The sequence below is a fragment of the Blennius ocellaris genome (genome assembly GCF_963422515.1).
Source record: "Blennius ocellaris genome assembly, chromosome: 2".
NCBI lineage: Eukaryota > Metazoa > Chordata > Actinopteri > Blenniiformes > Blenniidae > Blennius > Blennius ocellaris.
The window spans coordinates 10,083,760-10,111,057 of NC_137651.1; the positions used below are offsets into that span (position 1 = coordinate 10,083,760).

At 41.7% G+C, this 27,298-nt stretch overlaps 1 protein-coding gene across 2 annotated transcripts in view; it reads right to left on the minus strand.

The window, feature by feature from the left end:
- The window catches only part of rsrc1 (arginine/serine-rich coiled-coil 1), a 142,894-nt gene that overhangs the window by 109,860 nt on the left and 5,736 nt on the right, over positions 1-27,298 (minus strand). For both annotated transcript variants that reach the window (XM_080514291.1, XM_080514292.1), the window contains exons 3-4: positions 25,076-25,198; positions 2,868-3,071 (exon numbers count right to left, since the gene is read on the minus strand). In XM_080514291.1, the coding sequence (XP_080370417.1) occupies positions 2,868-3,071; positions 25,076-25,198 (327 nt within the window). The remainder of the gene's footprint in view (positions 1-2,867; positions 3,072-25,075; positions 25,199-27,298) is intronic.

The window sequence follows — 27,298 nt, forward strand, 5'->3', positions numbered from 1 at the left end:
GAAAATCCTCCCTCAAAATATTTTCCCTCTGACAAGTTTATCGGCAGTCAAAGCTGTATATTAGTAGCTTTTCGGTCTTGCTTTAAGAAAAACAAACAGCCACTGATGAAATAGCTGAAATAACATCTGTATATATTCTAAAAATCAAAAGTTGATCTTTAATTTATGTGAATATTTATGGAGTTACTTCAGAAACTGATTGGAAATCAATTCATCCCGCCTCACAATGTGTAGATATGAGGCTCATATCCATCAATTAAATCTATTTTATCCAAGTTAAATGGATAAAATGGGAACTATCGAGGGAGCTATGGGATCCCCTTCTAAATGAAGCAGCTCTAAAGGATGGAAGAGAGAACATCCCAATCCTACACAGAAAAGCTCCAAGCCTAGATCAGACTGCCAAACTTTCACTGTCTTTATGACCATTGTCTTAAAAAAAACACCATACCCTCTACATAGTGTCCTTGTAGTGCATTAGTCATTATGATGAAAATAGAACAGTATCTTACTTCCAAAATTGACAGAAGATAAATTATGTCAGTTAAAACGTACAAGTTAAGACAAGTTTTGAAAATATTGAAACGTTTCGAAAATATTGAAAATATATATAATATATAAAGAAAACTTTATTGATCCCTTACGGATATCTACGTCTCTGCATGTAACTGATCAATTAGTTAATCGTAACTATACATGCAAGGAATAGCAAGCTGCCAAAGGCCTTGCTCAAGGACGCACAGTGGTGAACTGGGATCTGAACCAGTGAACCTCTAATCCCAAATCTGCTTCTTGAACCTTCAGAACAACCACTGTTCACTAGAACACTTAAAGCTAAGATTTAACCTATTTTACAACTTTTTGTACATATGACTTTTGGGTCAATCGGGTATTTTTTTCCTTGTCTTTATTATTAATTAAAATATAATTTTCAATAAAATCATGCAACAGCAGGAGTCATTTAAATACCCTGCAATTCATTTAGATTAGTCAACTAATTATTGTAGTTGCTGATTTTTACACTATTAAACATGAATTAAAGTTCTCATGTTCTACAACCCATAACTTGATCATTTAATGGATTTTCAATTATATGAAGGTAATCAATGAAGACAAGTGTTTCAATCTGCTCCCTTAACAGTTCAATGCAAGCTCATTTTAAAGCTAAAACAAAGCAGCATGTGGCATTTTGACCACATAACCACTCGTTAATTTTTGGGGAATAAGCTAATAAATTATGTAACGATTAGTTTCTCTTCTGTTCTATAGCTGAGTCCAGCACAGTTTACCTGTGAGACTCAACAGTCTGGAATTGATGCAGTACAACAGCTGGCCTGTGTCACTCTGGGGATCCATAGTTTGATTCACACATCTGTGCCATTCAATATGACAGACAACAATTGGGTAGCAGTCGCATTACAGTAGCCTCCGATCACATTAGAGGGCGGCGTGCTGGAAAGGGATTGAATGTGCTATTCTGGTAGAAGCAAACAGAGGCCTCTAAGGTAGTTACATCTGTAACACAATGTACCATTCTTCAAGCCTCCACCACCCTGAACCTGTTCCTGGTCTCTATCACAGACTCTTGGAAGACAAAAAGTTGAAAGAGAAGATGTCCTCTGCCAACTTTTCTCACTTTAATAACGTTGTCTCATTTATTGTATTTTTCTTTTTTTTGGGAGCAACCACGAAAACATTGGAGGTGCATATGATCTTGTTAAGTTTCCAGACTTATTGCAACCGGGTCCGGAGGGTGAAAAGTGGAGTTAAAGGCATCAGACATCATCTAGTGACCAAAACATTGTTTCACAACGGAACCTGTACCACACTCCCAACCTTCATCTATTCTTGTATCGGCATGACATTTTCTCTTACAGCAGGGAATTGTATCGCATTACAAGGTCCTTGAAGCACAATGCATGATAGCAAGGAGATATGGAGGAAGAAAGGAAATGATGGATTGATGAATGGAAGGATCGAGTGATGGATGGACAGCCGGAGACGCCGAGATTAAGCTCCATCTATATGCCTGTATTACACCCGCCAACATATTGGGTTCCCCTGTGCAGGCAACAGTTTAGATTGAGCTGGGCAAACCTGAGACTTGTTTGGATATCCCTACGTCTGTTTATTCTCGGGTCACAAAGAACAGAGCCCAGGGGTCATGAAGTGTCCATTTCTGGGGTTAATGACTACAGAAAAAGCTAATTTGGGTCAGAGGTTAGAAAATCTCAAGTCCAAATCAGCAAATTTGTCTTGAGACAGGTGGAAATTCACATTATTAGAAACGCTGAACATTTTCATGTGTGCGTGCCATGAAGTAGTATAGAAAATGGGTGGTGAGAACATTCAAACAATGTTGATTTAAAAAACAAAAAAATGCATCCAAAACATAGAAATTGGCTTGTGTAAAAGTAAAGTTTGATTGTTTGGAATAACACCCACTTTGTTGGGTGTGAAACTACAAACACAACATGAGAACATTGTCCCAGCAGGGAAGCATGGCGGAGGTAGCATCATGATATCCAAAGACAACCTCAAACCATGGCTGAGCTAAAGCAGAGCCACAAGGAGGAATGGTGCAAGTTCCCTTGTTTTTAACATTTTTAGCATTTTCACACTGTGATAATGGAAGACTTTTGTTGTAGTTACTTTTGCCAAAGAAAGTTCAACAAGCTATTAAATCCCAGATTTAGAAACTTTTTTCAGCAGCATGAATAGCTGCTCTCAGTAACTGTCTGTTATAAGATCAGGCACAGTGCATCTGTCTGTACTTGGAACTTTAGCGAAAATATAGGCAAAAAGCAAGATCATTTCAAAGACTCCCTATAATTTAAAAAGTGTATGATGCAAAATTTCCCACTCACCCTTTTTTGTTGGCCTTGTCTTTGCTCTTATCTTTGTCTTTTCCCCGGACTTTGTCTTTGTCTTTCTCCCGTTCGCGGTCTCGGCCCTTGCGGCGGCTCCGGTCGCGGTCTCTGCTGTGGCTGCGGCTCTTTTTGCGGCTGTGGCTTCCTCTGTGGCTGCGACTGTCACTCCTACTGCGAGACCGCCGGTGCCGAGAGTGAGACCTAAAAGAGGTTGATACCACAGGTAATATTAGACAACTGATAATACTTGTTCCCCATTTGTGCTCTCGTTATTGCATCTCGTTATTGTGACAGACTGGCGACCTGTCCAGGGTATACTCTTCCACTTTCTTCCACACTTTCAAACTTCAGTTCATCATTGTCTGAATTGTTCGCTATTCTATTGTTGCCCTATCAAATGTGACAGGCGTTCCAGTGTCAAAAATGCATACACGAATCAGCCATTAGAACCACCGTTAAATTCTGCAGAGGTTTTAGCTGCCTTTTCCCTCCTTGAACCACTTTCGATAGAAACTGACCACTGAACAGTGTGAACACTTCCGAGGAGCTGTCGTTGAACTCGAATTCAGTGAAATCTTGAGACTTTTCAATTTGTACCGCTTCTAACAACTCAGCTTTGAGGAGAAAATATTCACTTGTTGCCTGATATTTATTCACCAGCACCAAACAGGTGCCACGATTAGGATGGATTTACTTCACCTATCTGGCTGATTGGTACATTTGTAGCAGCGATGATAGAAAGCAGACACAAGAATATTAGATGCAATGGATTCTGTTTCCCGTGAAGAAAACATGTCTTATTGTGCAGCAGTACAGGTGATTCATTGCTTTTAAAGGAAGACAATAGCTCTTCAATGATAAATTTCTCTCGGGACGAGACTATTCTAATAGTGTATTGTAAAATAGTCACACAGAAAAGCTAATGTCAGTGCGAAAAACTCATCTATTTGTTTTTACGGCAGTTCTATAGTTTCTGTCAATTTCTTTTTTGTGTGTGTGTTCATGCATGAATCACATAATATCTACAAGGTATGGCGTTCCACAAAACAGTGTTCAAACCCATAACTGATACAAACAACTGGGATCAAAACCAAAAAAAAAAAAATGTCCACAGTGGAAAAGATCAAATGATAAACAGACATTGTAATGACTTTGCATTATCACACAACCACAAAGCACAGTTTCCAAATGTTAAAAGGCAAAATGATGACTGAATGCGCCATTAGTTATTTACAGCCGTATACACTAGACCACACACACACACACACACACACACACACACACACACACACACACACACACACACACACACACACACACACACACACACACACACACACACACACACACACACACACACACACACACACACACACACACTGAAATTGAGCCAATTAGAGACTGACTCTGAGGACGACCTGTCCCGGTATTGATCCTGACACTGGCCCGCTGGTCTCAATAAGATTTACAGTGGGAGATTTACTCTGTTAGCTAAGACACACAAGCACACCAGAGAAAGAAAACAATGTTATTTATCTAATAATGAGTTTGATGCAAACGATACAGATAAAACCTTACATGACCGTTTGTATGTCACTGCGCTTGAACAAGACGCACGTGCTGTGCAAGCGTGTGTGGGACTGACAAGTGCGAGAGAGCGAGACAACCGTGTGTGTGTGTGTGTGTGTGTGTGTGTGTGTGTGTGTGTGTGTGTGTGTGTGTGTGTGTGTGTGTGTGTGTGTGTGTGTGTGTGTGTGTGTGTGTGTGTGTAGGGTAAAGACCATGATCTGAAACCCCCAGTAGAAATCGGCAGCTGAGTTGCCGTTATTTTCCATCATTTATCATTTTATTGATTTGTCTATAAAAACAGTCAAACCTGCTGTCCGCGAGCTTTATTGCTTTCCCCCCTTTATTAGTTTGCAGTTTGGGACATCCAGAGCTGTCTCTCTGCCAACAGAAAACTAATCATTTTCTTCAGACGCCTGTCACCATCCTAACAGACAACACTCTGACAACTGTTGCACTCAATTAGGCCGGGGCGATCCTGATCACTGGAGAGTCGCTGCACTATGTCAGCTCTCACTGAGAGAAAATCCCAGTGAAAAAAACAAACAAAAAAAACCAACACTATGTGCAGTGATTATGTTCTCAATATCACCAAAGAAAAATCTACAGTGAAACATATTTCACAGGTAAAGGTCAACAATGACTCACACCTTTAAAACAACGGTGCATGACACACATATAAATCACTTTCAATGAAGAAAGTTGAATTCTGAACTCACTTCATATATTTCTAATAAAATCCTCGACGGTCAGGCCAAACCCAGGCTTATCCACATACAGAAAGATTAGGTCTCCCACTACAGCGGGAATGTATTTCTTTAACTCTATCATATTAAAATTAGCCGTATCACCTATCAATTGCATGTTGGTCAATTTTAGTTACATGTTATTAAAAAAAAATTGATTTGTGAAGAACTTAGGATCGCAATTGGCCAATTAAAAATGGGGGACAGACCACAGATTGCCAATGGCCTTAGGTTTGAACACTTCTTTGCCAAACTCAATATGTATCTTCATTCTTAACTAGTTTAGTGGTTGTTTGGTTAATTTTACAATCTGCTGAGTCAGCAGGTTTAAAACACAAACAAAAACCCTACAACCTCATAGTAAAAAGCTTATAGGTTTGTGTCTGATCCAGTTTTGTTTGTAGCTTTTATGTTGTCACTGTGTTTGAGTTTTCTCCTGGTCTCCTTCTCTAAGAATTCCCATATATGTGGTTGTGATAGTGAGTGGCAGTCTATCCGTTTGTCCTGTGACGGGGCGTTGACCTGTCCAGGGTGCATTCTGCCTTCGTCTTCGTCTTCGTCATCTGGGATCGGCTCCAGTGCCACACGACACTGAGCTCGATGAAGAGGTACAGAGGATGGATGGTGTGCAAAGTCGAAATACAATATTAGGAATTATGTTGAATTGTTGACCATAACATTTGGCTTTCTTCTCTACATTTCAGCACACACCGTTTATTAATCTTTGTTCTGAGTATATCACAGTAATGACTGTGTCATGAAACAAAAGGCCACTGAGCAATTAAAAAAAAAAAACATCAATATATACATAACGGTGCGTCTCAAGCTTGTGTGATTGTGTGCACAGCAACTGATTGAAAACTACTGTAGAAAGTGCAATATTAAATGTAGTACATGCACACACAGTACATTGCATAACTGTATATAGCAGCAATAGGATGACAGGACAACTTTCCAATACTAATGCAACTATTAGTGATGTTCCTGGCAAGTAATTCATATGACAAAAAAGAGAAGTATGATTTCATTTACGAGTATAAAAAAAAAATGCTGCACAATACATACTAAGATATTTTAAACTTTGCGTCGACAGTTATTTGATGTCTTTAATTCCAATTTTGAACAAATGTACTTGATTTTAAATGTTTCTGAAAAAACAAGAAAACACAGGTAGTATCCACGTGTTTGCGCCGAGCATCCCGATACAGTGTATTCAGGCTCACATCATCGGTCTTTAAAGATTCAATCCATTGGAAGCAAATCATCGCAGTGATGACCAGTGAAATGAGCTCAGACTGAGTGGAATAAGACGTTAAACAATGTCAAACTCGCCTGAGGGAAGCTTTCTGGAATTGCGAGTGGCAGTCGCCGTCGTTCGATTGGCTTCAGTTCAATCTTTATTTTTCCAGTTCTACTTCGGACACATGTTGGTCAACCAAGACGTCACCTCTTAGTTCAACGTTTCCATTTAGACGTGCACTGCTATGGGGCGGAGGGGGGGGTATTTCTGGTGCGGGGGTGGACGTTTAACCAATTTGGGCAAAAGCAGTTCCTCTGGAGGACGCAACACCAGTTTCATTCAATTCTACAGAACAGACACACCTGGAGTGATTACCAGAAATGACAATAATGACAGGTGATTCAGAAGTAGAAGACATTTGACATATCACAAGTCATGAAGTGTTTACTGTTGCTCTTGCTCAGAAAGTCAGGGAATCGCTTCAAACGGGTAGAAGGACAAAAAAAATAAAATTAATAAAAACATTGGCATTTTATGGTTTATGGAGTCTCCAAGCAAGATAATCCATCAGTGGCCCAAACAGACCTTGGAATGAGTAAATCTGTGTGCTGACAATGCCTGCGTATGTTTGTAATCAACAGTACATGAGGAGAGATACAACAGAGCTGCAGTGTTCCAAGCTGAAGTCCCATATTTACAGCCAAGCAAATTGTGGCCAGAAGCAGCAGATGCAGTAAACACAGTTTCTGCCCCTCTCTCTCTCTCTCTCTCTCTCTCTCTCTCCCTGTCTCCCTTTCGCTCGTCTGATGGCAAAGAAAACAGCCCACTTCTGGGGGTGTGCAGCAAATTAAATTTACTGTAGTTAATAGAGTGAGCCTATGCTGCTAAATGTCAATTTCCTGACCAAGTCCTTCCCCTTGGAGAATGATTAGCTAATTTGAGGCTGGGGATAAATGGGCTAATGCAGGACACACACAGATAAACAGCCACAGTTGGACCCCATTCCAAGCTCTTCCTCTGCTTTACATTTTATTGGCCTTATTATCTCCAGGGAAAATGGGTCCCCCTATGACCTAAACATATTTTCATTTCTAATAAAAGGCCCTTGCTGGTTGCCCCCACGTGCAACACACACACACATTGGCTGCCCCCTCACAGCCGCCTTCCTCCATCCCTTCCTCGTTTCATCGCCCAATCCATTAAATCCGAGCTTTGCAATTGGCTGGGACCATTTTCCCGGTGAATTATCAATAGAGTAATTATGCTCCATGTTGGGAGCTGGGCTGAAGCTTATCGCTGCTGACCCCCCAGTGTGCGCCAGGATATGATCCCTCACCGCAGCCCATTGGGGTAATTATGTGTTCAGGTGTGAAGCTGGATGGTGTGTTACCTTTATCTGTATTCTATTTCTGTTTTCATTGAAAATTGGACATTAATGGCAGCTACGTGATACCACTAGTGTCAGATACAGGTGAGCGTCTCCAATGGAATCTGACCCCAGTCAAATCATTATTCACAGTGCACGGTGTAGGGACGGTGAGCGCACACACAAGCGCACACAAAAGAAGGCCAATCCCCCGCACTGTTCCTTTAGCCTTATCGTGGACATATTGGAGACAGCAGTGACGGACATTCAGACGGTTTCTTCGATCTGCCAGTCACTGTCCTGGCCTGGGAAGACAGAACAATGTTCAAGGCCATATTGTATTTGCCCCAAAAGTATAACACACCAACACAACTGGTGGGAATGTAGCACATCTGCTCAATGATGCCCCGAGCAGTGGGCCTGTCCATTAGGCCAGTGCAGCACAGCACTGATTAATGGCTATGTAACTTTAACCCTATCGTATTTCAGGAGACACTAGAAAGACTGGCCTCAGTCTGACCAATAATACAGGCAAACATTGACGTGCAGTTACGTGTATAAAGGACGGAGGAAGAATGAAAATCATCGACCATCATAAATAATACCCAGTTTTGTGTCTTACCATTATTGACCATGTCCAGTTACTGGAGCTACTATAGATGTGCCAGAGTAGAAAAGTGAAGTACTGCAGCACCCCTCGACCACTTCGGCACTGATGCGGTCATATTTACAGTTCGTTCCATTTACATTTAATTCTTAAAGAGTCAAATCGGAGTCCTGTATAACTCAGATTTAACTGTATTATTGTTTGGGATTGACAGCTTTGTTGAGTCTACGTTGTGTGTACTGAAATGCATTTGTGAGTAAATCCGCATTTGAATAGACCGACTGCATTTATTTTAGTTTTATGGCAGCATAATGTTAAGAAACAGCAATAAGTCAACGTTTATACCTCTTTTTTCTACTAAGGTAAATTCAACTTTTAATATCTGGCATTTGTGTGTGTGTGTGTGTGTGTGTGTGTGTGTGTGTGTGTGTGTGTGTGTGTGTGTGTGTGTGTGTGTGTGTGTGTGTGTGTGTGTGTGTGTGTGTGTGTGTGTGTGTGTGTGTGTGTGTGTGTGTGTGTGTGTGTGTGTGTGTGTGTGCGCGCGTGCGTGCGTGCGTGCGTGTGACATACTAGTGAAGCTTGTTTCTGTTTGGACACTAATACTGCGGAAGCCTCAGTAATGGCAAGTGCATGAGCATAACACTGTATTCCTCTGCTCCCTGGTCATTTTTTATATCTCACTATAAAGCGTCATAATAGTCTCTGAGTTATTGTGATTAGAACTCCACATACCAGACCTGTATGCTATGACAGGGTATTAATATAAGGGTTAAACATTACAACCAATTACAAAAAAATGACATTATTATAACAAAGAGAAATGCCTCAGAAATTTAGGAAGAATCATTAAACACATGTATGTTACATAGAGAACACATCTCAGCTATAAAGAAAGCCAAACAACTTAATAACAAGACATAAAGACGAAGCTGTTGTTTGTATGCCTGTAAGGCCCTGAAGAGAGTTTTTACAAACATCTGGTCTGAAATCTGAGACCAATTTCTAAAAACTAAAGCTTTTTAAAGCTTACGCTTGTGTATCTTGGTGAGGGTTCCATGGAGTCTAATCTGGATGTGTACCATTATTGCTACTCGCATCTGAAGAAAGTTAGTTCAACTTCTGTGAACTGACTGACGCAAATCGATTAACAACTAAATTAAACAATTTCTTGATGAATCAATCCACAGTCAGTCATTGAACAATCTTGAATCTGAGCATCAACCCTTTATTAACAAGGTTCTTTCAAGCTGATAGATGGTTTTTTCAGTTATAAATGATGGGGTAAAAGAAAGACTTGGGGCATTTTGGACTTTCCAACGACTTGGATAACATGGAAATATCAAATCCTTCAGGCATCCTTACTTCCTTGTTTTTAAGCATTCAGGAACATTTGGGAGCATAATTGTTTAGTTTTTCTCTCCATGTGTTCCAACAAGTTCCCAATATAGGATTCAGTGCTTTTGGTTTGGCTCGAGCGACATTCCGCCGCAAAATAATCTTTAGTTTACCATCAGGGGAGGAAAAAAACCAAGGAGTAAAACATATTTTCATTTAAAAAAAAACTGGACAAAAAGGAGGGGGGGGGGGGGGGGGGAATCAGACGATTCGTTAAAGAATGGGAGGAGATTGAAGTATCAGATTTGCTCATTTTATAAACTTTGCTTTTACTCCCAAAGCATAATGTGAACCAGTAAAAACAAACCTCGACCGAGATTGACACAAAGAAAACTAGCTTTTAGGTTAAATACCCTAAAAATGTGCTTCAAAAAAAAAAGAAGAAAAAAAAATAAACAACTTGTGAACAATGTTTTGAAGCTGCCAAATTTTCTTTTGATGTGCTATTTATTCTTTGTACAATGAGTTTGACTGGATCAGATAGGCTGAGGAAAAGTGATATGTGACAGAAAAACATTACATTTGAGCACTCTCCATCTACACACGCGCACACGCACACACACACACACACACACACACACACACACACACACACACACACACACACACACACACACACACACACACACAAACTACAAAAAAAACGCCTGCCAGTCGACTTTTCCAAGCAATAGACAGATTGAAAAAGAAACAGGCCTATTGAAGGCAAGACGATCCATATTTGAAGAACTTCATTAATGCACTGTTCCCCGCCGAGTTATTTCCAGTGACAGAGCACACAGCAGCAGCTTCATGTTCAAGTTAAAAGTCACTTTTCTTTTTTCTGCCATTTCAATGCGTCGAAAAGCACCTTGAGTGAGCAATGTGCATTTCCTGCTGCCAAAAGACGTGGAAAACAGCTGTTCCTGCCTGACGCTGCCTGCTGAATGGAATGCAAATATGTTAACCATCCAGAATTTATTACTTTTGAGTGCTCTTCAAACGCAACGGCAGACACAAGTTTAATTTATGATATTCCTCTAATTATGAGAGCTGTTGAAATCATTTCCCAAGCTGCTTCCTCCTTCCAAGCAGCCACATTATCTGTTCCCTTGGTTCACAGCGTGCACGCACACCCGTGCACACACACACAGACACACACACACACACACACACAAATTTACAGTAGATACACACACTAAATAACACACAATGAATCACTGCAAAGTAGCTGATTGTGAGCACAATTAACACAGCAAAGACAGAGCTTGAAAGATTCCCAGAAATGTTTTTTCTTCGTTCCCCTCTGCTTCATAAAAGCAATGTTTAGATTTGTCATAATCTTCAGTTTGCTTTTAATTTGGCAGTCGTCAACACAAACGTCTCCGATGCCCTGCTATGTTGTGAAGCAGAAATGAGACCCCATGCAGGCCACCCACTAACTGGGACCCCATACCCACACGTACGCACACACACACGCACGCATACGCACACGCACACGCACGCACACACACACAAGGTCAAGTCATTTAGCAGAGTTCAAAGGCCTTCAAAGACGCCTCAGATCTATGTGAACCTACAACGGCCAGCCGACGATGAGGGAAAAGACGACTTTCCGTACAATGATCTGGTTTCCACGTGCGCGCGTTCATGGGTCCGTGCGTGCGCGGCAGTTGCTGCGGCGATGGATGCATGCGTGTTGATTACCCGACGTCCTCATTGGCACATATGCCCAGTGTCACTCAGTCACCTCGCCGCAATCCTAAACTTGGCCGTCTGGTGCGCGCCTGCAACCTTTGACCTCTGTGCAGCCGCAGTTTGACATGACACCCATTAGCAGCTGGAACAGGGAGGAGGAAGAGGTGGAGAGGGGGGGTGCAAGCTCAGCCACTCAGTCCAGACACAAGGTCAAGTGGAGGTCACACTTAGACTAGGTGCTAACTTGCCAACTCGCTCACAGCCACTCACGCAGCTGACCCCCCCCCCCTCCACCACCACCACCACCAATCCATCCATCACGCCATGGAACAATTAGTTACCAAGTTAGGAGAGAGTTGTTTTGGTTGTCATTGCCTCCGTCAGGGTGTAAAGCAGGCAGTCAGCCAGGAAAAGTACAGGGACACGAGCAGAGGAGACGATGGGGGGGGGCTTGACAATGGGTGAAGGACAGCAGGAGACATTTAGGGGGGGGGGGGGAAGAAAGAATAAGTTGAAGGGAAAGAAAGGTTACCAAAGTTAGTGAGTGAAGAACAACCAGGGTTGGGGAAAGAAAGAGGCAAAATGAAGAAGAAAATTGGGTCTTATGGAGAAGACAGAGCAGACAGCCCAACTGCACATCAAGCTGGCTCCAATTAGCAGGTGTGCTCTCAGACGCTCGCTCTCCCTCTCCCTCTCTCTCTGGTCAGGGAAGATGTATTTTTCTGCCTTTTATACGCATGTATTTATGAAGTGGTAGGAGATCTGAGGGCCCTTAGCATAACAGCCTTTTATTGTTTAAATGTGGACTGCTCGGCCCCGTGTGCTTAAGTGATTTAGGAACCTCACAACTCTGGTATAAGAAAAATCATAAACGCTGAGACAAACCATGTGGGTGGACTGTAAAAGGCAGCGAGGAACGGGCCGACAAAAAGCAGACGCACATTCCACTACTAAAGGGAAACTACACTTAATTAAACACCCAAGACACAACTGGAATAGCTCCCTGTAAAAAACACAGAACTATTAGTTTCGCCTCTTCGGTGGAATAACATAAAGTTGTCTTCTGACAGAACAGAGGCTGGTCTCATAAAGAAGTTTTTAAAAATCATTTTTCACGAAGCGCTGTCAAGAGCGAACAAGGAGATGGAGAGAGAAAAATGAACGCAGACGGAGAGATCAAGAAATGAATAGAAAGAGAAAACACTCACACCCTGCGAGGGAAAAAGCCTCTCCCCTGTCACTTCACATCGTCTACACGTCCCGTGCACAGAATGAGAAGCACAGAAGGTGGATTTTGTCTTCTTTTACCGATCACTCCTGGAGAGCCAGCTGATTTTCATATTCCAACATTGAATATCTGATAGCAGTGAGTCACAGACACGGTCCAGTTTGATAAACAACGACACACCGAAATATACACAAAACACAGAAAACCTTTTCTGTGGTGATTTAATTTGAATAAAATTTTGTTTTTGTTTTTTTGTTGTTTGGGGGGGGGGGGGGTTATTTTGAGAAAGAAAATTAAATGGCTAAAATTGTGATTTCAAGAATACCAGCAGCAACGTTTCTAAACTAAACATGTCAAATCCACCATTCAAATACAAGGATGTATTACAAATGTTATTAATAATGAAGAAATGTTATTCATTTTATATATACACACACACACATATATATATATATATATTTCAATAAATATAAATTATTTTAATTGCAACTTATCAATTACAATTTGCCATTATTTAACTATACGTTTTAACTTCTTTCAAACTTTTTCTCAAGTATGTATTTAACTATGCGTGTCTGAAAAAGACATATAAAAGATGTAATTTAAATTGATAACATCTATAATTTACAATACTTTATAGTATATGGAGCAATTCCATAATATTTGTTTTTCTGACTTTATATAAATATGTAGTGCTGCAACTGTCATTTTATAAGTATTCTGTTCTTATATTGTTTTTCTATTCTATAAAATGCATGCATGTTTCTAAAATGCTGCTGAGGAATATTAATTCAAGTCAAAAAGTAATAAGACTGATTTATTGTGCACAGTTGGAGGCACAGACTAAATGATACCACATGTTACGGTGACAGAATAAATGACATTTTTCTCCACATCTGCAGTAGCACATGGAGGCACACTTTGTTATCGCAGTCTCAGAGTGTCAATATCCTACCGAGTTTACAGAGAAACCTGGCAAACCTCCACTGCAACAAAAATGTTGACTGCATTTAAAATAATTACATTTTCCTGCTTTGATTCGCAGCCAAACTCACAACATCAAGTTCTCTGTTCAGCCACTCACAGAGGCATTCAGCTTTGTTCAACCAATCACACGACAGTTGGCCACGTATCCCTTGGCCGATCCATCTATCTCCACTTCCTCCTCATGTCCTCGACTCTGCCAAAACCCCGAAAGGATAGATGGAGCAAAAAGGAAGACAAATTTCAAATAGAAAACCTCATGCGCACGCTGAGAAAGTGTTTCATTACTTTCAAAAAGATCGTCGAGGTTTCAGTGGAGGCGAGCATGATCCTTGTTTCATTTCTCTGCCATTCTCTCTCATTTTTCTCTTCTTTTTCCACAAATAAATAACCAAATGTGTGAGTGAAACCACATGCGCGCGTGTTTTATGTGCGCGTGGTTGCAGTGCTTGTCCAAAGTGAACTGACAAGTGCAGGCAGTGGTTCCATTAGCTGGCAATTTGCTCTCAAGTTGTCCTAGGAGGGGGAGGAGGGAGACGCAGGACGACAGAGGGGCTTTTTTGGCAGGACAACGCACATGGCTCTGCTTAGGACGAGTTAAGTGAGATGCTCACACGTATAATCCCAGGCCATCATTCAAACACTCCTCTAACACAAACTTAAGTGTCCTACATGTGGATATGACCGTCTAAATGGAGATCAACGCTTCAAAAAAAACAACAACAAAAAAACCAAGCCTATTGTTACCAGAGATACTAATTCACAGTATTCACAGTCCATTGATAAATGTGTGCAAGAAATTTGCCACAATTAGCCCCAATAGGACTGTGCCAGCATATAGTAAAGAAAAAGAGCTATATGTGTCTGCACAGACATCCTCTGAGTCTCACTGTCCATATGGTTTGAGCCAGAGTATAACTAGAGTACAAGGTAAACACGGCTGACTGAGGTTTGTCCATGCATGCTCTCTTAGCTCAGGTCTCTACGGACTGGCTCAAAACCTGGCCGCCGAATCACACACGGCACATAAACATACCTCCCCTCTCTCTCTCTCTCTCTCTCTCTCTCTCTCCCTCCCTGCCTGCGAGTGTCGTATGTTTAAGAGTAAAAAGAAGAACTGTGGACAGACGGTGGCGTTTATCTGTGCATAAATTAGGAGCAGGAGCTGTTAATTAAGGGGGGTGGGTGTAAGCTGTAAGCACAGATAAAATAAAACTTTGCTAATCGACTACTTGGCAAGGTGACCTCATGGTGCGCCGGCCGTCACTCTACGACCCGCTGTCCTGCTGGGCGAGTGACTTGGGTGGTGGTGTGTGGGGGGGGTGCAGGACCGTCTACGAGCAGCAGGCAACTGGTAGAGCCCCCCCACCTTCCTCTTTATTCTTTCTTTCTTTCTCTCTCTCTCTTTCTCCCGAGCTCTCTCGCTCCCCTCTTTCTCCGCCCAGAGCGTTATTAGACCCGGGGCTCTGCTGCGGCTCAAAACAGCTCAATGACAACACACAGGGCCTGCCAATTAGAAATAATTAGACAGTCATTTCAGTGGCAAGTCTTTTTAAGTGCATATATAACGATGCAATGATGCTTATTAGCCGGCCTGAGCCGGCGAGGACCAGGGCCTCAAACGCTTTGGTGCTGGAGAAAATAATTATGCCAGTGATCACAAAGCGGGCTGCACATCTCTGTACTTCACCTCCACGTGTTTCAAAAATCCACTTCATTAGCTCCCGTAATTAATCCTCCATTAATTGCAGGAAAAGCCCAGTTTACCTCCCTTCGTTTCTAATTATCATCTTATAAATAGTTATGGTTCTAATTAATGTGTTCATTAGGCAGGATATTTCTCTCAAAGCCTCGCTGGGAGCCAAAGGTCCGGCTCGGCTCTCTCTGAAGCCTAACCAGCCAGAAGGTGAGGCCATCCTGCCTGCATTTGCTTTTATTTTACTACATTCAACCTCCTAATTGGCATTTAAAACCCAATTTGGAAGAACTTCAAGAAGCTTAAATAGGAGAGAGACGGAACGAAGGCAGGAAGGAGAGCGAGAAAGAGAGAGGGAGATACATTTGGTGTTCATTTTCCTATGCCAGAGCTAAAAGCGTTTCTGTCTCCGTCTTTCTCTGGGTCTGGCCAGACGGATGAGGCTTTTCACTGTCATAAAGTGAACACAATGAGGGCTGATTGCATGTTATTAGTCTTTGGCATTATGGAGGTTTTTATTTGCAAAACAGAGAATCTGTGCCTCCACCAAAGAAATAACAGTGGGAATAACATACTTCTACTGGGTTCCAGTCATCAAACAAGCAAATTCGCTCTTTGGTACACAGATATAAAGTAACGAGCTCCGTGTCTGTGATAGTGAAATTAATCCCAAACACTTGCATTCATTCAGAAAACTCTCAAGAGAAGAAAACTACTCAAGCCTCTTAATTACATGAGATATCATCTAAATAAACTTTCTCCTCTTTTTGGTAGTAATTGTAAATCTATAGAAACGTATGCTTTATCACAGCATAAATTATTTAAGTTTATTAAATGTTGGTTTTCCTCTCGTGAGATGTCCATGTTGTAATTGGTGCAAAAATTCAATTAATGTCCAGTTATTTTAATAAATCTCAATTATGCACTTCCATATAAGTCGCAACCTAAAGCATCCAATATTTTGTATTGATCTAAAAAAGAAAAAAGTCCACATTTAAATATTATTATTCACTTCTTCTCTGTATCACGTTTTTATGATTCAATTTGCACCTTAAAACAAATGTTCAGTTTACCGTGGCCATCAGCCAAAACAGGTTAAAAAGAACAAATATTTTTCATTTCAGAAAACATATTGGATGCTAATTGCAATAGAGTTTAAAGACCTTTATTACAGAAAACAGGTTTTTACTTTTCCCACCTCCACACTGTTAACAAGAGAAAAGAAAAAAAAGAAGAAAAAAAAAAAGGCAAATAACACACAAGAAAAGAAAATATGTTACCTATTATCAGATTATCAGATTGTCTGCATCTTCCCAGTGATTTGGAACAAATTCAGCAAAAAAGTAGCGTTTGAGAGTCATCAAAAAAAGAGAAAATCAGAATTATCACAAAGTATTTACCACATGAACAAAAACAAAAAATGTTTTGAATCTTCCATTTTTGTATTTAAATAGACATTCAAACACAAGTGGGGCATTTTCGGACACATCATAAAACCAAACAGGGTTTCCCCTCTTGTACCCAACATCTAAAAACACAAAGAGCACCTTTGCAATCAAGGCAACAACGTAACAGGCTTTATGTGTCATTACTGCTGATTTGTTTTACAGACGGATGAAATGAGTAAAGCAACAAGTCTTTGAAGTGAAACTTGTCTTTGTTTGGGACCATCCAGTTAACTCCCCTGGCTGTGTATGTGAGAGGAAGGTTGATGCCTTTTGTGAGGTGAATTCCGTGTGTGTGTGTGTGTGTGTGTGTTTGTGTTGCCCAGTGCAGACTCTACAGCTAGGATTCTACCCAGGGGAGTGGGCTAGTGTGTTGTGAGCCTGCAGGATGGTGCGTGGGGGAAGTGGTGGTGGGGGGGGGGGGGGGGGGGGGGGGGGGGGTAATCGAGTGGGGTGAGCTGATGGGGTGGAGGTGGGTGGGTGGGGGCTCAGTAGAGGTGAGGTGAGGGGGTGGAGGGGAGTGGGGGGTGGTGGGGTCCTCTGGCGGTAAAGGGGAACACTGCTCGCGGCGAGTCGGGGATGAAAGAGGCTGTCTGTGTCAGTCACTTATTCCTCCCTTTGGTAAATAAAGGTTTCTGACAACAAAGCCGAGCAGCGCTTGACTGGCCTTTACAGCAGATAAATAAAAAAGACAACACAGAAAGAGAGTAAGACAGAGAGCAAGAGAGAGAGAGAGAACACAACAACAAACACGTTCTGATCTCACGACTGGAAGCGTGTTGATTTTTATGGAGTAGAGACGACGTAGCCCAACTAAACCAGGTCATCTTTCAGTTTAAATCAACACTTTGCAAGTCCAGTAATAGGGGCAGAGAGAAGAAAGGCCCGAGTGTCATCCTGTGGCAAGGAGGGGGAGTAAAGATGTTGAGAGTCCATGGGATAACAGACAGACTGATGAAATAAGGCCAGGAGCCTGCTCTTAAATTCCAGCGTGGCACATTTCAGGCTCACCAAAGTTCACCACAGAACAGTGTGAACATCCGAGACGCAGCAGCCAAAAGAAGAAAAAGGATTGCTCGGGTTTTATTTTGTATCCATCAGCACCATCGTTCAGGCCTCATGCTTCTCCTATAGCTGCAATGATTTAGAGTTTTTTTGTTTAAAAAAAAAAAAAAAAAAAAACAGATTTGGCTTGTCATGTCCTCAGAACACACTCATGGCCGTTTCCCTTATGGAGCCTGCGACACCCAAAACCACCTGCTCTATCATGTGCACACACACTCTAAACTGTGTGAATAAATACATGCTGGGAATCAAATGCACAGAACAATTCCCACCCTGCCGCCCAACAGGGGGATTGCTGATCCAGGTGCAATGAAAGGCGGGAGGCCACACAGCACAGCCACAATAAAGCTGCTGATTTTCCTCATTCCGCCTCTGTCTTTCTGTGCTCGGCGGCCCCTGCCGTCCTTTCCCCTCCCCGCCGACGACCTTTCCACTCCTCCCTCCTTCCGCTCCTCACCTCGGCCCTCCCCCGTTCCCCGGCAGCCGAGATGACCTTGCGCACACTCCATGTCGAGGCAAGGCGGAAAAAGCTATCTAGCAGATGTACGACACCTCATCTCATACGGGGGAAAATTGCTGTGTGAAATAAATACCAGGCCATCGCTCAACCCCTGCACGTGCGCGCGCGCACACACACACACATGCACACGCACACACAGCAGAATTCATGTTATAGAACTACAACATCCAGATTACAGAGAGCAGGACATAAGAAGTTGTCGGGAGACGACACGTAAACCATTATGTTACAAGATTCTGCAACAGGTTAAATATTACTACCCGAGGTGCAATAACTTGCACTGGTCAGTAATTTTTTTTTGTTTTTCATAAGCCACTTTGGAGAGGGGCAAAACAACTGTAACATGACTACTATAAGGATATTAGCATATTTACAGAAGTATTTACTCAAAGTCATACTTATATGAAAACCTACTATCCAATGTCTGGTTTAACGTTCCTACCTGCACCCTTTATAGTTACGAACGCCGATTTCAGTTATTAATTTGGACTATTTTGTTATTGAACAGATTAATTTAGGTGACATTAAATTTCTTTTGAAAAGGCCAACTTTAGCAAGTCGGATAAACTTTGTGCATGATCTATAAAATCCTGCAACGTGTCCACAGTCAGGCCTCTTCCTCTCACTACAACCTCATAAAGCAGTGGGATGCTTCCACAGCCACAATGTTTGAGATGCTTCTATGACAAGACATGGGTGAATAATCACAACAAGATGCAAAAGAACACTATTTCTTTCATGTGAAAAACCGACAACACATCACTCCCTGAACTCATGTAACTTTCTATATCAATACATTCACTCATCTTCAATACTCACTTATGCCACCTAGATTGACGAGGAGCTTGAGCCAATCCCTGCCGACATAAGCGAATTAATGAGTTTATTTGGATTTTCTACATATTCATACGTCCTTCTCCTGCTTTAACTCTAAACTCACGTCGACCTTTTGATTGTCTGAGGACATTTTAACTCTTGCTGGGTGGTGTGTTCAACTTGCCGTCTCCTCCAGGGTGCAGACGGTTAATTGGAGGTCTCACTCTTGTTAGTATCATGACAGCAGCCCAGTGATGAAGACACTCCGGTGTTTGCAGGCGGAACCCTGACGCTAGCACTTTGCCCTGCTAACTCAACACACCGCTGAAATATTAATGAGGAAAATGTAAGCATTTGTGCGTGCCCTGCAGTACGTGATCCACGCATGTGAGCGCGTGCACACATGCGTGAATAACTAACAGCTAAGGAGAAGCGCTCGCCGATTGGCGTCACCTTCCAAATGGGCTCCAGCGCTCGCTGAAGGAGTGACAGAATGACTGACTGAGCCACACACACCGTTAACCCCTGCTGCGGCCGCCCACCAAAGCCGAGCGCTTCATCGCTGAGCCGAGCTCACCTAAAGACATGCCTGTGATCCGACTGTGATGAGAGGCCGTGTCGTCTTTGTTGGACTGAGTACACATCAGATCACTGTACGCCACCGCTGCCATGCTTCGCTCTGGTCTTCCCCCAGCGGGCCGTGTGTCTATGACACACACACACTTCTCTCAATGAACATGCATTCACACAAATCTGCACTTACATGAATACTCTGGATCAGCCTCACACATGTTCATTTTATGGGGCGCACACACACACACACACACACACACACACACACACACACACACACACACACACACACACACACACACACACACACACACACACACACACACACACACACACACACACACACACACACACACACACACACACACAATGTGCCTGCTCACATCAAAGAGAATAAACATTAATGGCAAATAGGTAATCTGCTCCTCTTGTCTGTTTTACATTTCAGGGCAAGATTGACTGCCTCTGGGGGACCTGGCCCTTCTCTGATTGAGGGCAGGAAAAAAGCAGAAAGAGAAAAAGAGAGCAGAGACTCACAGGAAGCACCGGTAGATGGTAAACACATGATAGAGCATTATTCTTATTTCATGTATCTCTTTATTTTTTATTTATACATGGGAGATTGAAAAGAAGGTAATAATATTCCTCACTTCAACCTACTATGGTCCTAATCTTCTCCTATGCAATATTCTGATGCAGGCATTATTATTCTCATTTCTTCTGAATAATATCCCTCTCAAGTCTATCTATTCTCTCGACTGGTGCTCGCTTTTGTCTTTCTCCTTCATTTTCCCCATTTAGGATCTCCTCCGTTCGCTCTCACTCGCCTATTCTCCCCCACACTTTTACAATCTCCTCTTAACTTCTCAACCCCCCTCTCTCTTTTCGTCCCTTCCCTTTTGTACGCCGCTATCTTCTTGTTCCTTTCAAATTCTGAAGACGGTGCCAGGGTAGGTTGCGGTGGCTGGGGCGGAGGCATGCGTTGGGGGGGGGGGGGTGTAGGTGGTGGCGAAGCAGCACCTCATATCCTATCTGCGTATCAATCATGAGGTCCTGTCCACTCAATCCTCCTCTGATCCATCAGCCAGGCTCTCAGCCAGCTCAGGCAGCCTCATCCACACAAACACACACAGACACACCACTGACTAATGACAGTCCAGGCACCTGTGCTCTACACACACCAGCTTACCCAACCACTGCAGGTGTAGCATATGCAGCCTTCCACCAAAGAGCGGCCCGCCAAAGGATTGGGGCTGTACCTTAGTTAAGTCAAAGTGCAGACAGCGCAGTCAGAGCATCAATCTGTGCCTCAATTGTGAATATTAATATGGTTTTGAATAATAAAGGATGTACAAATACAATGCAGCCAATTTGGCGGCGTTAAAAATAAACATTTCCCAGCCAAGGTACCTCTACCATCACATATCAGCACCTTCAGTAACTAAGACTAACAAAATATGAGCGATTTTATACATGGAAGAGATACCGGAGCCAGAAAGTATCAACTTTTTTGTTGTCTTAAAAACAACCAAAACAATTATTTCCGCTCTCATCTGCACATGTGAACCCTCATATTATTTCTTGCAACTCTTTTTTGATGTTTTCTGCACTTTCAATTAGGGCTGCTCACTGAATCGAATTTTAATCGTGATTAAGATTTTGGCTCCAGACGATCTCAAAATTCACACAATCGAGGAAAAACGATTATGTTGTAGAGCCGATGAACGGTAGTCGGAGGCGACGTGTTCAACAAGGAATTCCAAACTTTATTCTCCATTAATCCACACTTCTCAGTAACTCTTTTCTTTTCTCACTCCAACATGACACTGTTACATCAAAATACTACAATTACAGGTCTGAAACCCCGACTCTCTACAAAATAAAATTCCCCACTGTGGTGATCAGTTAAGGTCATAATTCACCTAGTTACTGTGGGGAACTTTATTTTGAAGAGAGGCGGGATTTCTGAGCGGAAGTAGTTTTGTTCCTACACCTTGTGTCTGTGAGTGAAAACAATGAGAAAAAAGAAAAGTGTTTCTGAGACGAAATAAAATTTGGAGTTCCTTGCTAAACACGCCGCCTCCGACTACCATTCATCAGCTCCACGCCGCCACAATTTTATTTTGGACCAATTTATCAAAGTATTTATGTTGGACTTATTTATTGAAGTATATCTATCTCTTATAGTATTTTATTTATTTCTGGTTTTCAAAAGATGGAGTGCAGTACAACAGTTTGTTTCCTACTACTACATTACAAGATATTTTTATATATATAACAGGAGTCTTTTTTTTTTTTTAAACTCGTTAAATAAATGCTGTTCCAAATTCAAAGACATAATCGTGATTTCAAAATTGCCCAAAACAATGTCCTACTTTCAATCATATCCTTCTGAACCTGTATCAGCTACTTCCTGTCCGATCTGTGGCGCCATTGCCTCGAAGCTGTGGAATGACTTACCTCTGTCTGTTTTTAAAACACACCTTAAAACTCACCTTTTCTCTTTGGCCTTCAAGACCATGTTAGCTGACTTTTTATTCTACATGTTTTTACTTGTATTTTTAAAGCCTTTTATATTACCATGTCATTCATCCTTTGTTTTTATTAGAACTGTATTGTTTTATTTGTACTGTCTGTATTGTTTATCTATTTTATGTAAACTGTGCGCTAATATAGCTTATCTATTCTATTTGTACAGAGCTTTGGTCCACTGTAGAATTTTTAAATTGCTTTATAAAGTTGCTTGCTTGCTGCTAATCAAAATGGTAAAAGGCATTGAGATATGTGTTGCTTTTGCAGGAATTATATCATTTTACTTTAAATTACCCATAACAACAGAAAACAATGTTATTTGTTACAAATAGCATCACGTTGTAGTACAGAAGCATTCAACATTGTCTGAAAAAAAAACAACTTTAACCACACTGTTCTTATCTGCAAAACGTATGAAAATTCACAAAATGTGACAAGACTGAAGTGCAACGAGTCAAACAGTGATGATTTCTTTTGAAGAAACACAACTTTCAGTGTAAAACTGGGAAAGAAAGCAAAAAACGAAGAGACACATTTCTCCATTTATATCCACTATGCAGGTTTCTGTATGCATGACTGTTGAGTTGTGCTATTGTCTCATTTATTAGACTTCACACTAGAAATTCCAATGGCCTGTTTGGATGCTACAGTATGAGCGGACTTGCCAACGACACGGCTTCTGCTGACAACAAACTGTAGCTGCCGTCAGTTAATGGCGTAAATGCATCATCAGTACCATCACTTTGCACGTTCCCACCTCCAGCACCGCCCCTACCTCCTAAACACCCCACGCGCTCCCGCGAACACCGGCCCAACCCACCTGCTCCTCGCTTACCGCTAAGCCGATTACACAACGTAGCCCTCCTAATCACAGTGCAGCGTTTGTAAACACCGATGTCATCGACTGTAGTTCTAAATCTTCCAAATCCCCTCCACCTTTCATCTCACACCACACCAGTTTCCCAGTGATGTTTTAATCGCCAGTGGTGCTGTGAGTGACTGCCGCAGCACCGCAGAGAGAACGCGGGAAGGCGGTGTGGCTGCATTCATTCCAAGGGGTTTGCTGGATTTTGTGACTTATTCGAAGGAAATTTTGGTTGGCGAGCTAAAGTGTGGCTGTCGTTTCGTGGCACTGTCAAGCACATGTGTCAAAACATCTGTGTTGCCTCATCTCTTCATCCCGACACCTCTGTAATGAAGATATTAAGCCACGTTTTCCTTTGTGATTGAAATGATCTCTGCTCTACCCCGCAGCAATGCACAAGTAAACAAAAGGCCTCGCTCGCGCATATATTATGACAACCTTTTCTTCAATTGCACGTCTGTGCATGTTTTCTATGCGTTTTTGATGGTCTGAGCATGTGTGTGTCTGTGAGAGAGAGAGAGAGAGAGAGAGAGAGAGAGAGAGAGAGAGAGAGAGAGAGAGAGAGCAAGCGAGCGAGCGAGAGGGATTTAAAAACAGCAGTTTACTGGTTCATTAGCGCCAGATTAGTTATGCTAATGACATGGACCACCACACACAGAGACTTTCCCTTTATATCTGTGAAAGAGATACAGGACTGGCTACAGCTGTGAGAGTGTGTCCCTTATTTTTAAATACTGGTAGACACCTAAACCTGGGATCCATGTCACCGTGGGAAAAACAAAAAAAGAACGGAAGTCGCCATGACAGAAAGCAACTTTGGTTTGGAAACCTGCACTGGAAGAAATTCATTGAAGTCAATGTAGTATCTTTATCAACACGCACAGTCTGCACATTCAAGATGACAGGATTTTAAATATGAAAGAAAGGTATGATTAATCATGATTATTTACAACAAAATGTGGAATTAACTCAATAAAATGTTTTCAATTGACTGACAGCTCTAATTGTATTCATACCACAGGGCAGTTGTCAAAAGCACACAGTCCAAGGGAAAATGACCGAAAACAAGAAAGTCTACACTTTCACTTTTCGCACATATGACAAAAAGGTGGTGTAATTTAGAAGGAAAGAGAAAAGAGCATTGTTATTTAGGAGACCAAATCCTATATCAAGTCGTTATCTCAACAATTTAATACTATTTCACATGTTTACATGATATCATGCAGCTTTAGTGGGTACACGGTAGAATACCGTCAGCTTTTGCGCACGCACACGCACACGCACACACACACACACACACACACACACACACACACACACACACACACACACACACACACACACACACACACACACACAAAATCATGAACAATCTAATGTTGTTTTAATGGCATTATTGATGAAAGGAGAAGGACTTCCAGGAGAGATTTGGGCTAACGGATTGGACTGCGGCTGCCTGCTCTATCTGCGTGTCTCTGTTTCATTAATACTCATAAAGAAAGACGGATACTTGAGCCAAACTGAAACAACGCTACATTCACACGGGACGCAGCGATCCAGACAGAAGACGCAAGTTTCCATGTGTTTCCATTTGATGACATAAAACATAAATATGAAATAATGTGTTATTTATGCTGCAGTAAACTTCCAAAAAATGTTGTTTACATAAAGGCATCCCAGTTACTGATTTGTAACACAAATACACACAAAAAAAACGATTTCCATTTTTTTTCGCTCTGTGTCATTACACGTTCTGTGTTTGTGGAAAAATACTTGGGACAATATGAATTATAGCTCTGACCAAAAACGTGGGAGTGCTTGTCAGTAAAGGCAGAAGGTGTGCAGGATGTGCATAAATAACGTGTGACGGGGTGAGGGAGCTACCTTCTGTCCCGGCTGCGTGACCTGTGCGAGCGGTGGCTCCTCCCTTTGTCTCTCTCGGCACTTCGACTCGTCTTTCTGCGAGATGAACTGTGGGACGAGCTGCTGCTTGAACGTTGTCGTCTCCTGCGCAGACAAATCCACATTAAAAACAGAAGACGGTACAAGTCTTTAAGCAAATAGGTGTGTTCTTAACAAGTTGAGATTAAAGCGTGCAAATCGTTATGAATTTGTAATGTTGTTTAAGTTTATCTACAAGGATATGCATCTGAGAGATCATCAGGGCTCCCAACATAAAGAAATAACAGAGGTTGACTCTTTATTTATGCATTTGCAAGCTTGTTCTCGGTATATTGGTAAAATGGTAAGCACTCATGCTGGTTTAAGTTCAGGTTGAGCTTGTGTACGTGTAGGTTTTTGTCTGGGTACTCTGGTTTTCACTCACAGTCCAAAAACAGGAGTTTGAGGCTGATTTGGTCACCGGAGTTTGTTTGTTTGTCCGTATCGGTATATTCCCAATGACATATTGGCAAACACAGACACTTTAAAGGAGTCTTTGCAAATAAACTGCAGCCTTGACTGTGTTATTTTCGTTTGCACGAATTGAGATGTGCAGAGACTTTTATGTATAAACTTGTTCCAGCTTTTGCTGAGAGGCATCCATTTGTTTCAAGTTCGGTGTACATTAGTAGGATTGTCTTGCAGATTTGGAATGGCTGCTGTCAAAGTCTTTAGCAGTGTCTCTCTTTTCCTCAAAAGACAGAATACGTCCACAAATCAGCCTTCGTGTGTTGTAAGAGGCATCCTTTACTGCAGAGATTCATCCAATAGTACTTCCAGCTGGCTATCAGGGGTGAATGGACATTTGAAAACAATACATTCTCCAGATTTTCTCGACTAGTGTGAGAGGAAGAAGGGGGAGTGTCACCAAGCCATTTATTTTAGTTTATTTATTTCTATAGACAATTTGAAAAAAAATGCAGTGTGTAAACATATTGTAATATGAGTTCGACGGTTACAAGTGCACGGATTCACTGTAAAAGACTTTAAAAACACTAACACTGACTGATCGAAGTTCACTCTTTGTTCCACAAAAAAAAAAAGAAACCAATTCTCACATTTTGGGTGTTATTTGGAGGCTGTTCCAAGCAGAGGGGGCAGATAAACTAATAGCTTACTTTCCCAGTTCAGTTCAAACACGGGGAATGTGTACATTTTACTGGAATCCTGTTGTCGACTAAAGGTTGGAGGCTTAGACGAACATAAAATAATTAGAACTTCCATAATTATTAGTAAAATATCAAGACGCTTAAAGAAAATCGCCTCTACTCGTCTCATAATACAACAATTAACATAGCATCCACCTGACGGATGCTCCCTTATCAGTGGTTCACATTCTAGGGTCAGTGACACTTTGGTGCCGTGCCAGAGGTCGCAGGCTTTGAGAGCTCTGAAGCACTGCACATGTCAAAGAAATGACAAACTATACACTAATAACAAGACACAGTCTCGCAACTAGAGAAGACTCTGCCTTAATGAGCCTATGAAAGTGAGTGTCAGCAGCCAATTGTAGAAGAAATCTGGAAGGCGGGAGGGAAGTGAGGTTAGAAAACAGTTGTATCAGATGTAATGGGCACATCGAACTCATGTCAGTGACAGAATCTGCCTTAATATTTTCTATTTGTACGAAATCCACACTGGAGTGTCAAACATCAGGATGCAATTGTGTCAAGATTGTGAGACAACAGGACTGTAAAGCCTTTTACGGAGACATTTTTCTGCAGTGTATTGTAAAATACGAGTGATTTGGTGATGCCTACCGACTATGATGACACAGAACAAAAACAAACAACATCACAGATTAGGAGAGTATGAAAAACTATAGTTGGCAGAGATCACTGATAAGTACGGCGCAGGGACAGAATCAGTCAAGTTCAGAAACAGTTTTACCCATCTGTCACGGGGCTGCTGAAATATTGTAACAGAGCCCAATGCCATAAACTTATAAGCCTATTTCAAACAAGGTCATGATGACTCCCCACTGCTTTTCATTGAGGTTTTTTTTTTTTTTTTGTTCTAAGCATATCCATTTCATTCTGAAAATAATCTGCATCCATCAGTGCCGTCTAACGATCTGGCTTTATCCTGTTTGTGATAGCTGTGTTGCTCCTAATTTTGTTCTCCTTCTTTTCATTTATTTGTTTACTGCTAAATGAAAACACAGAT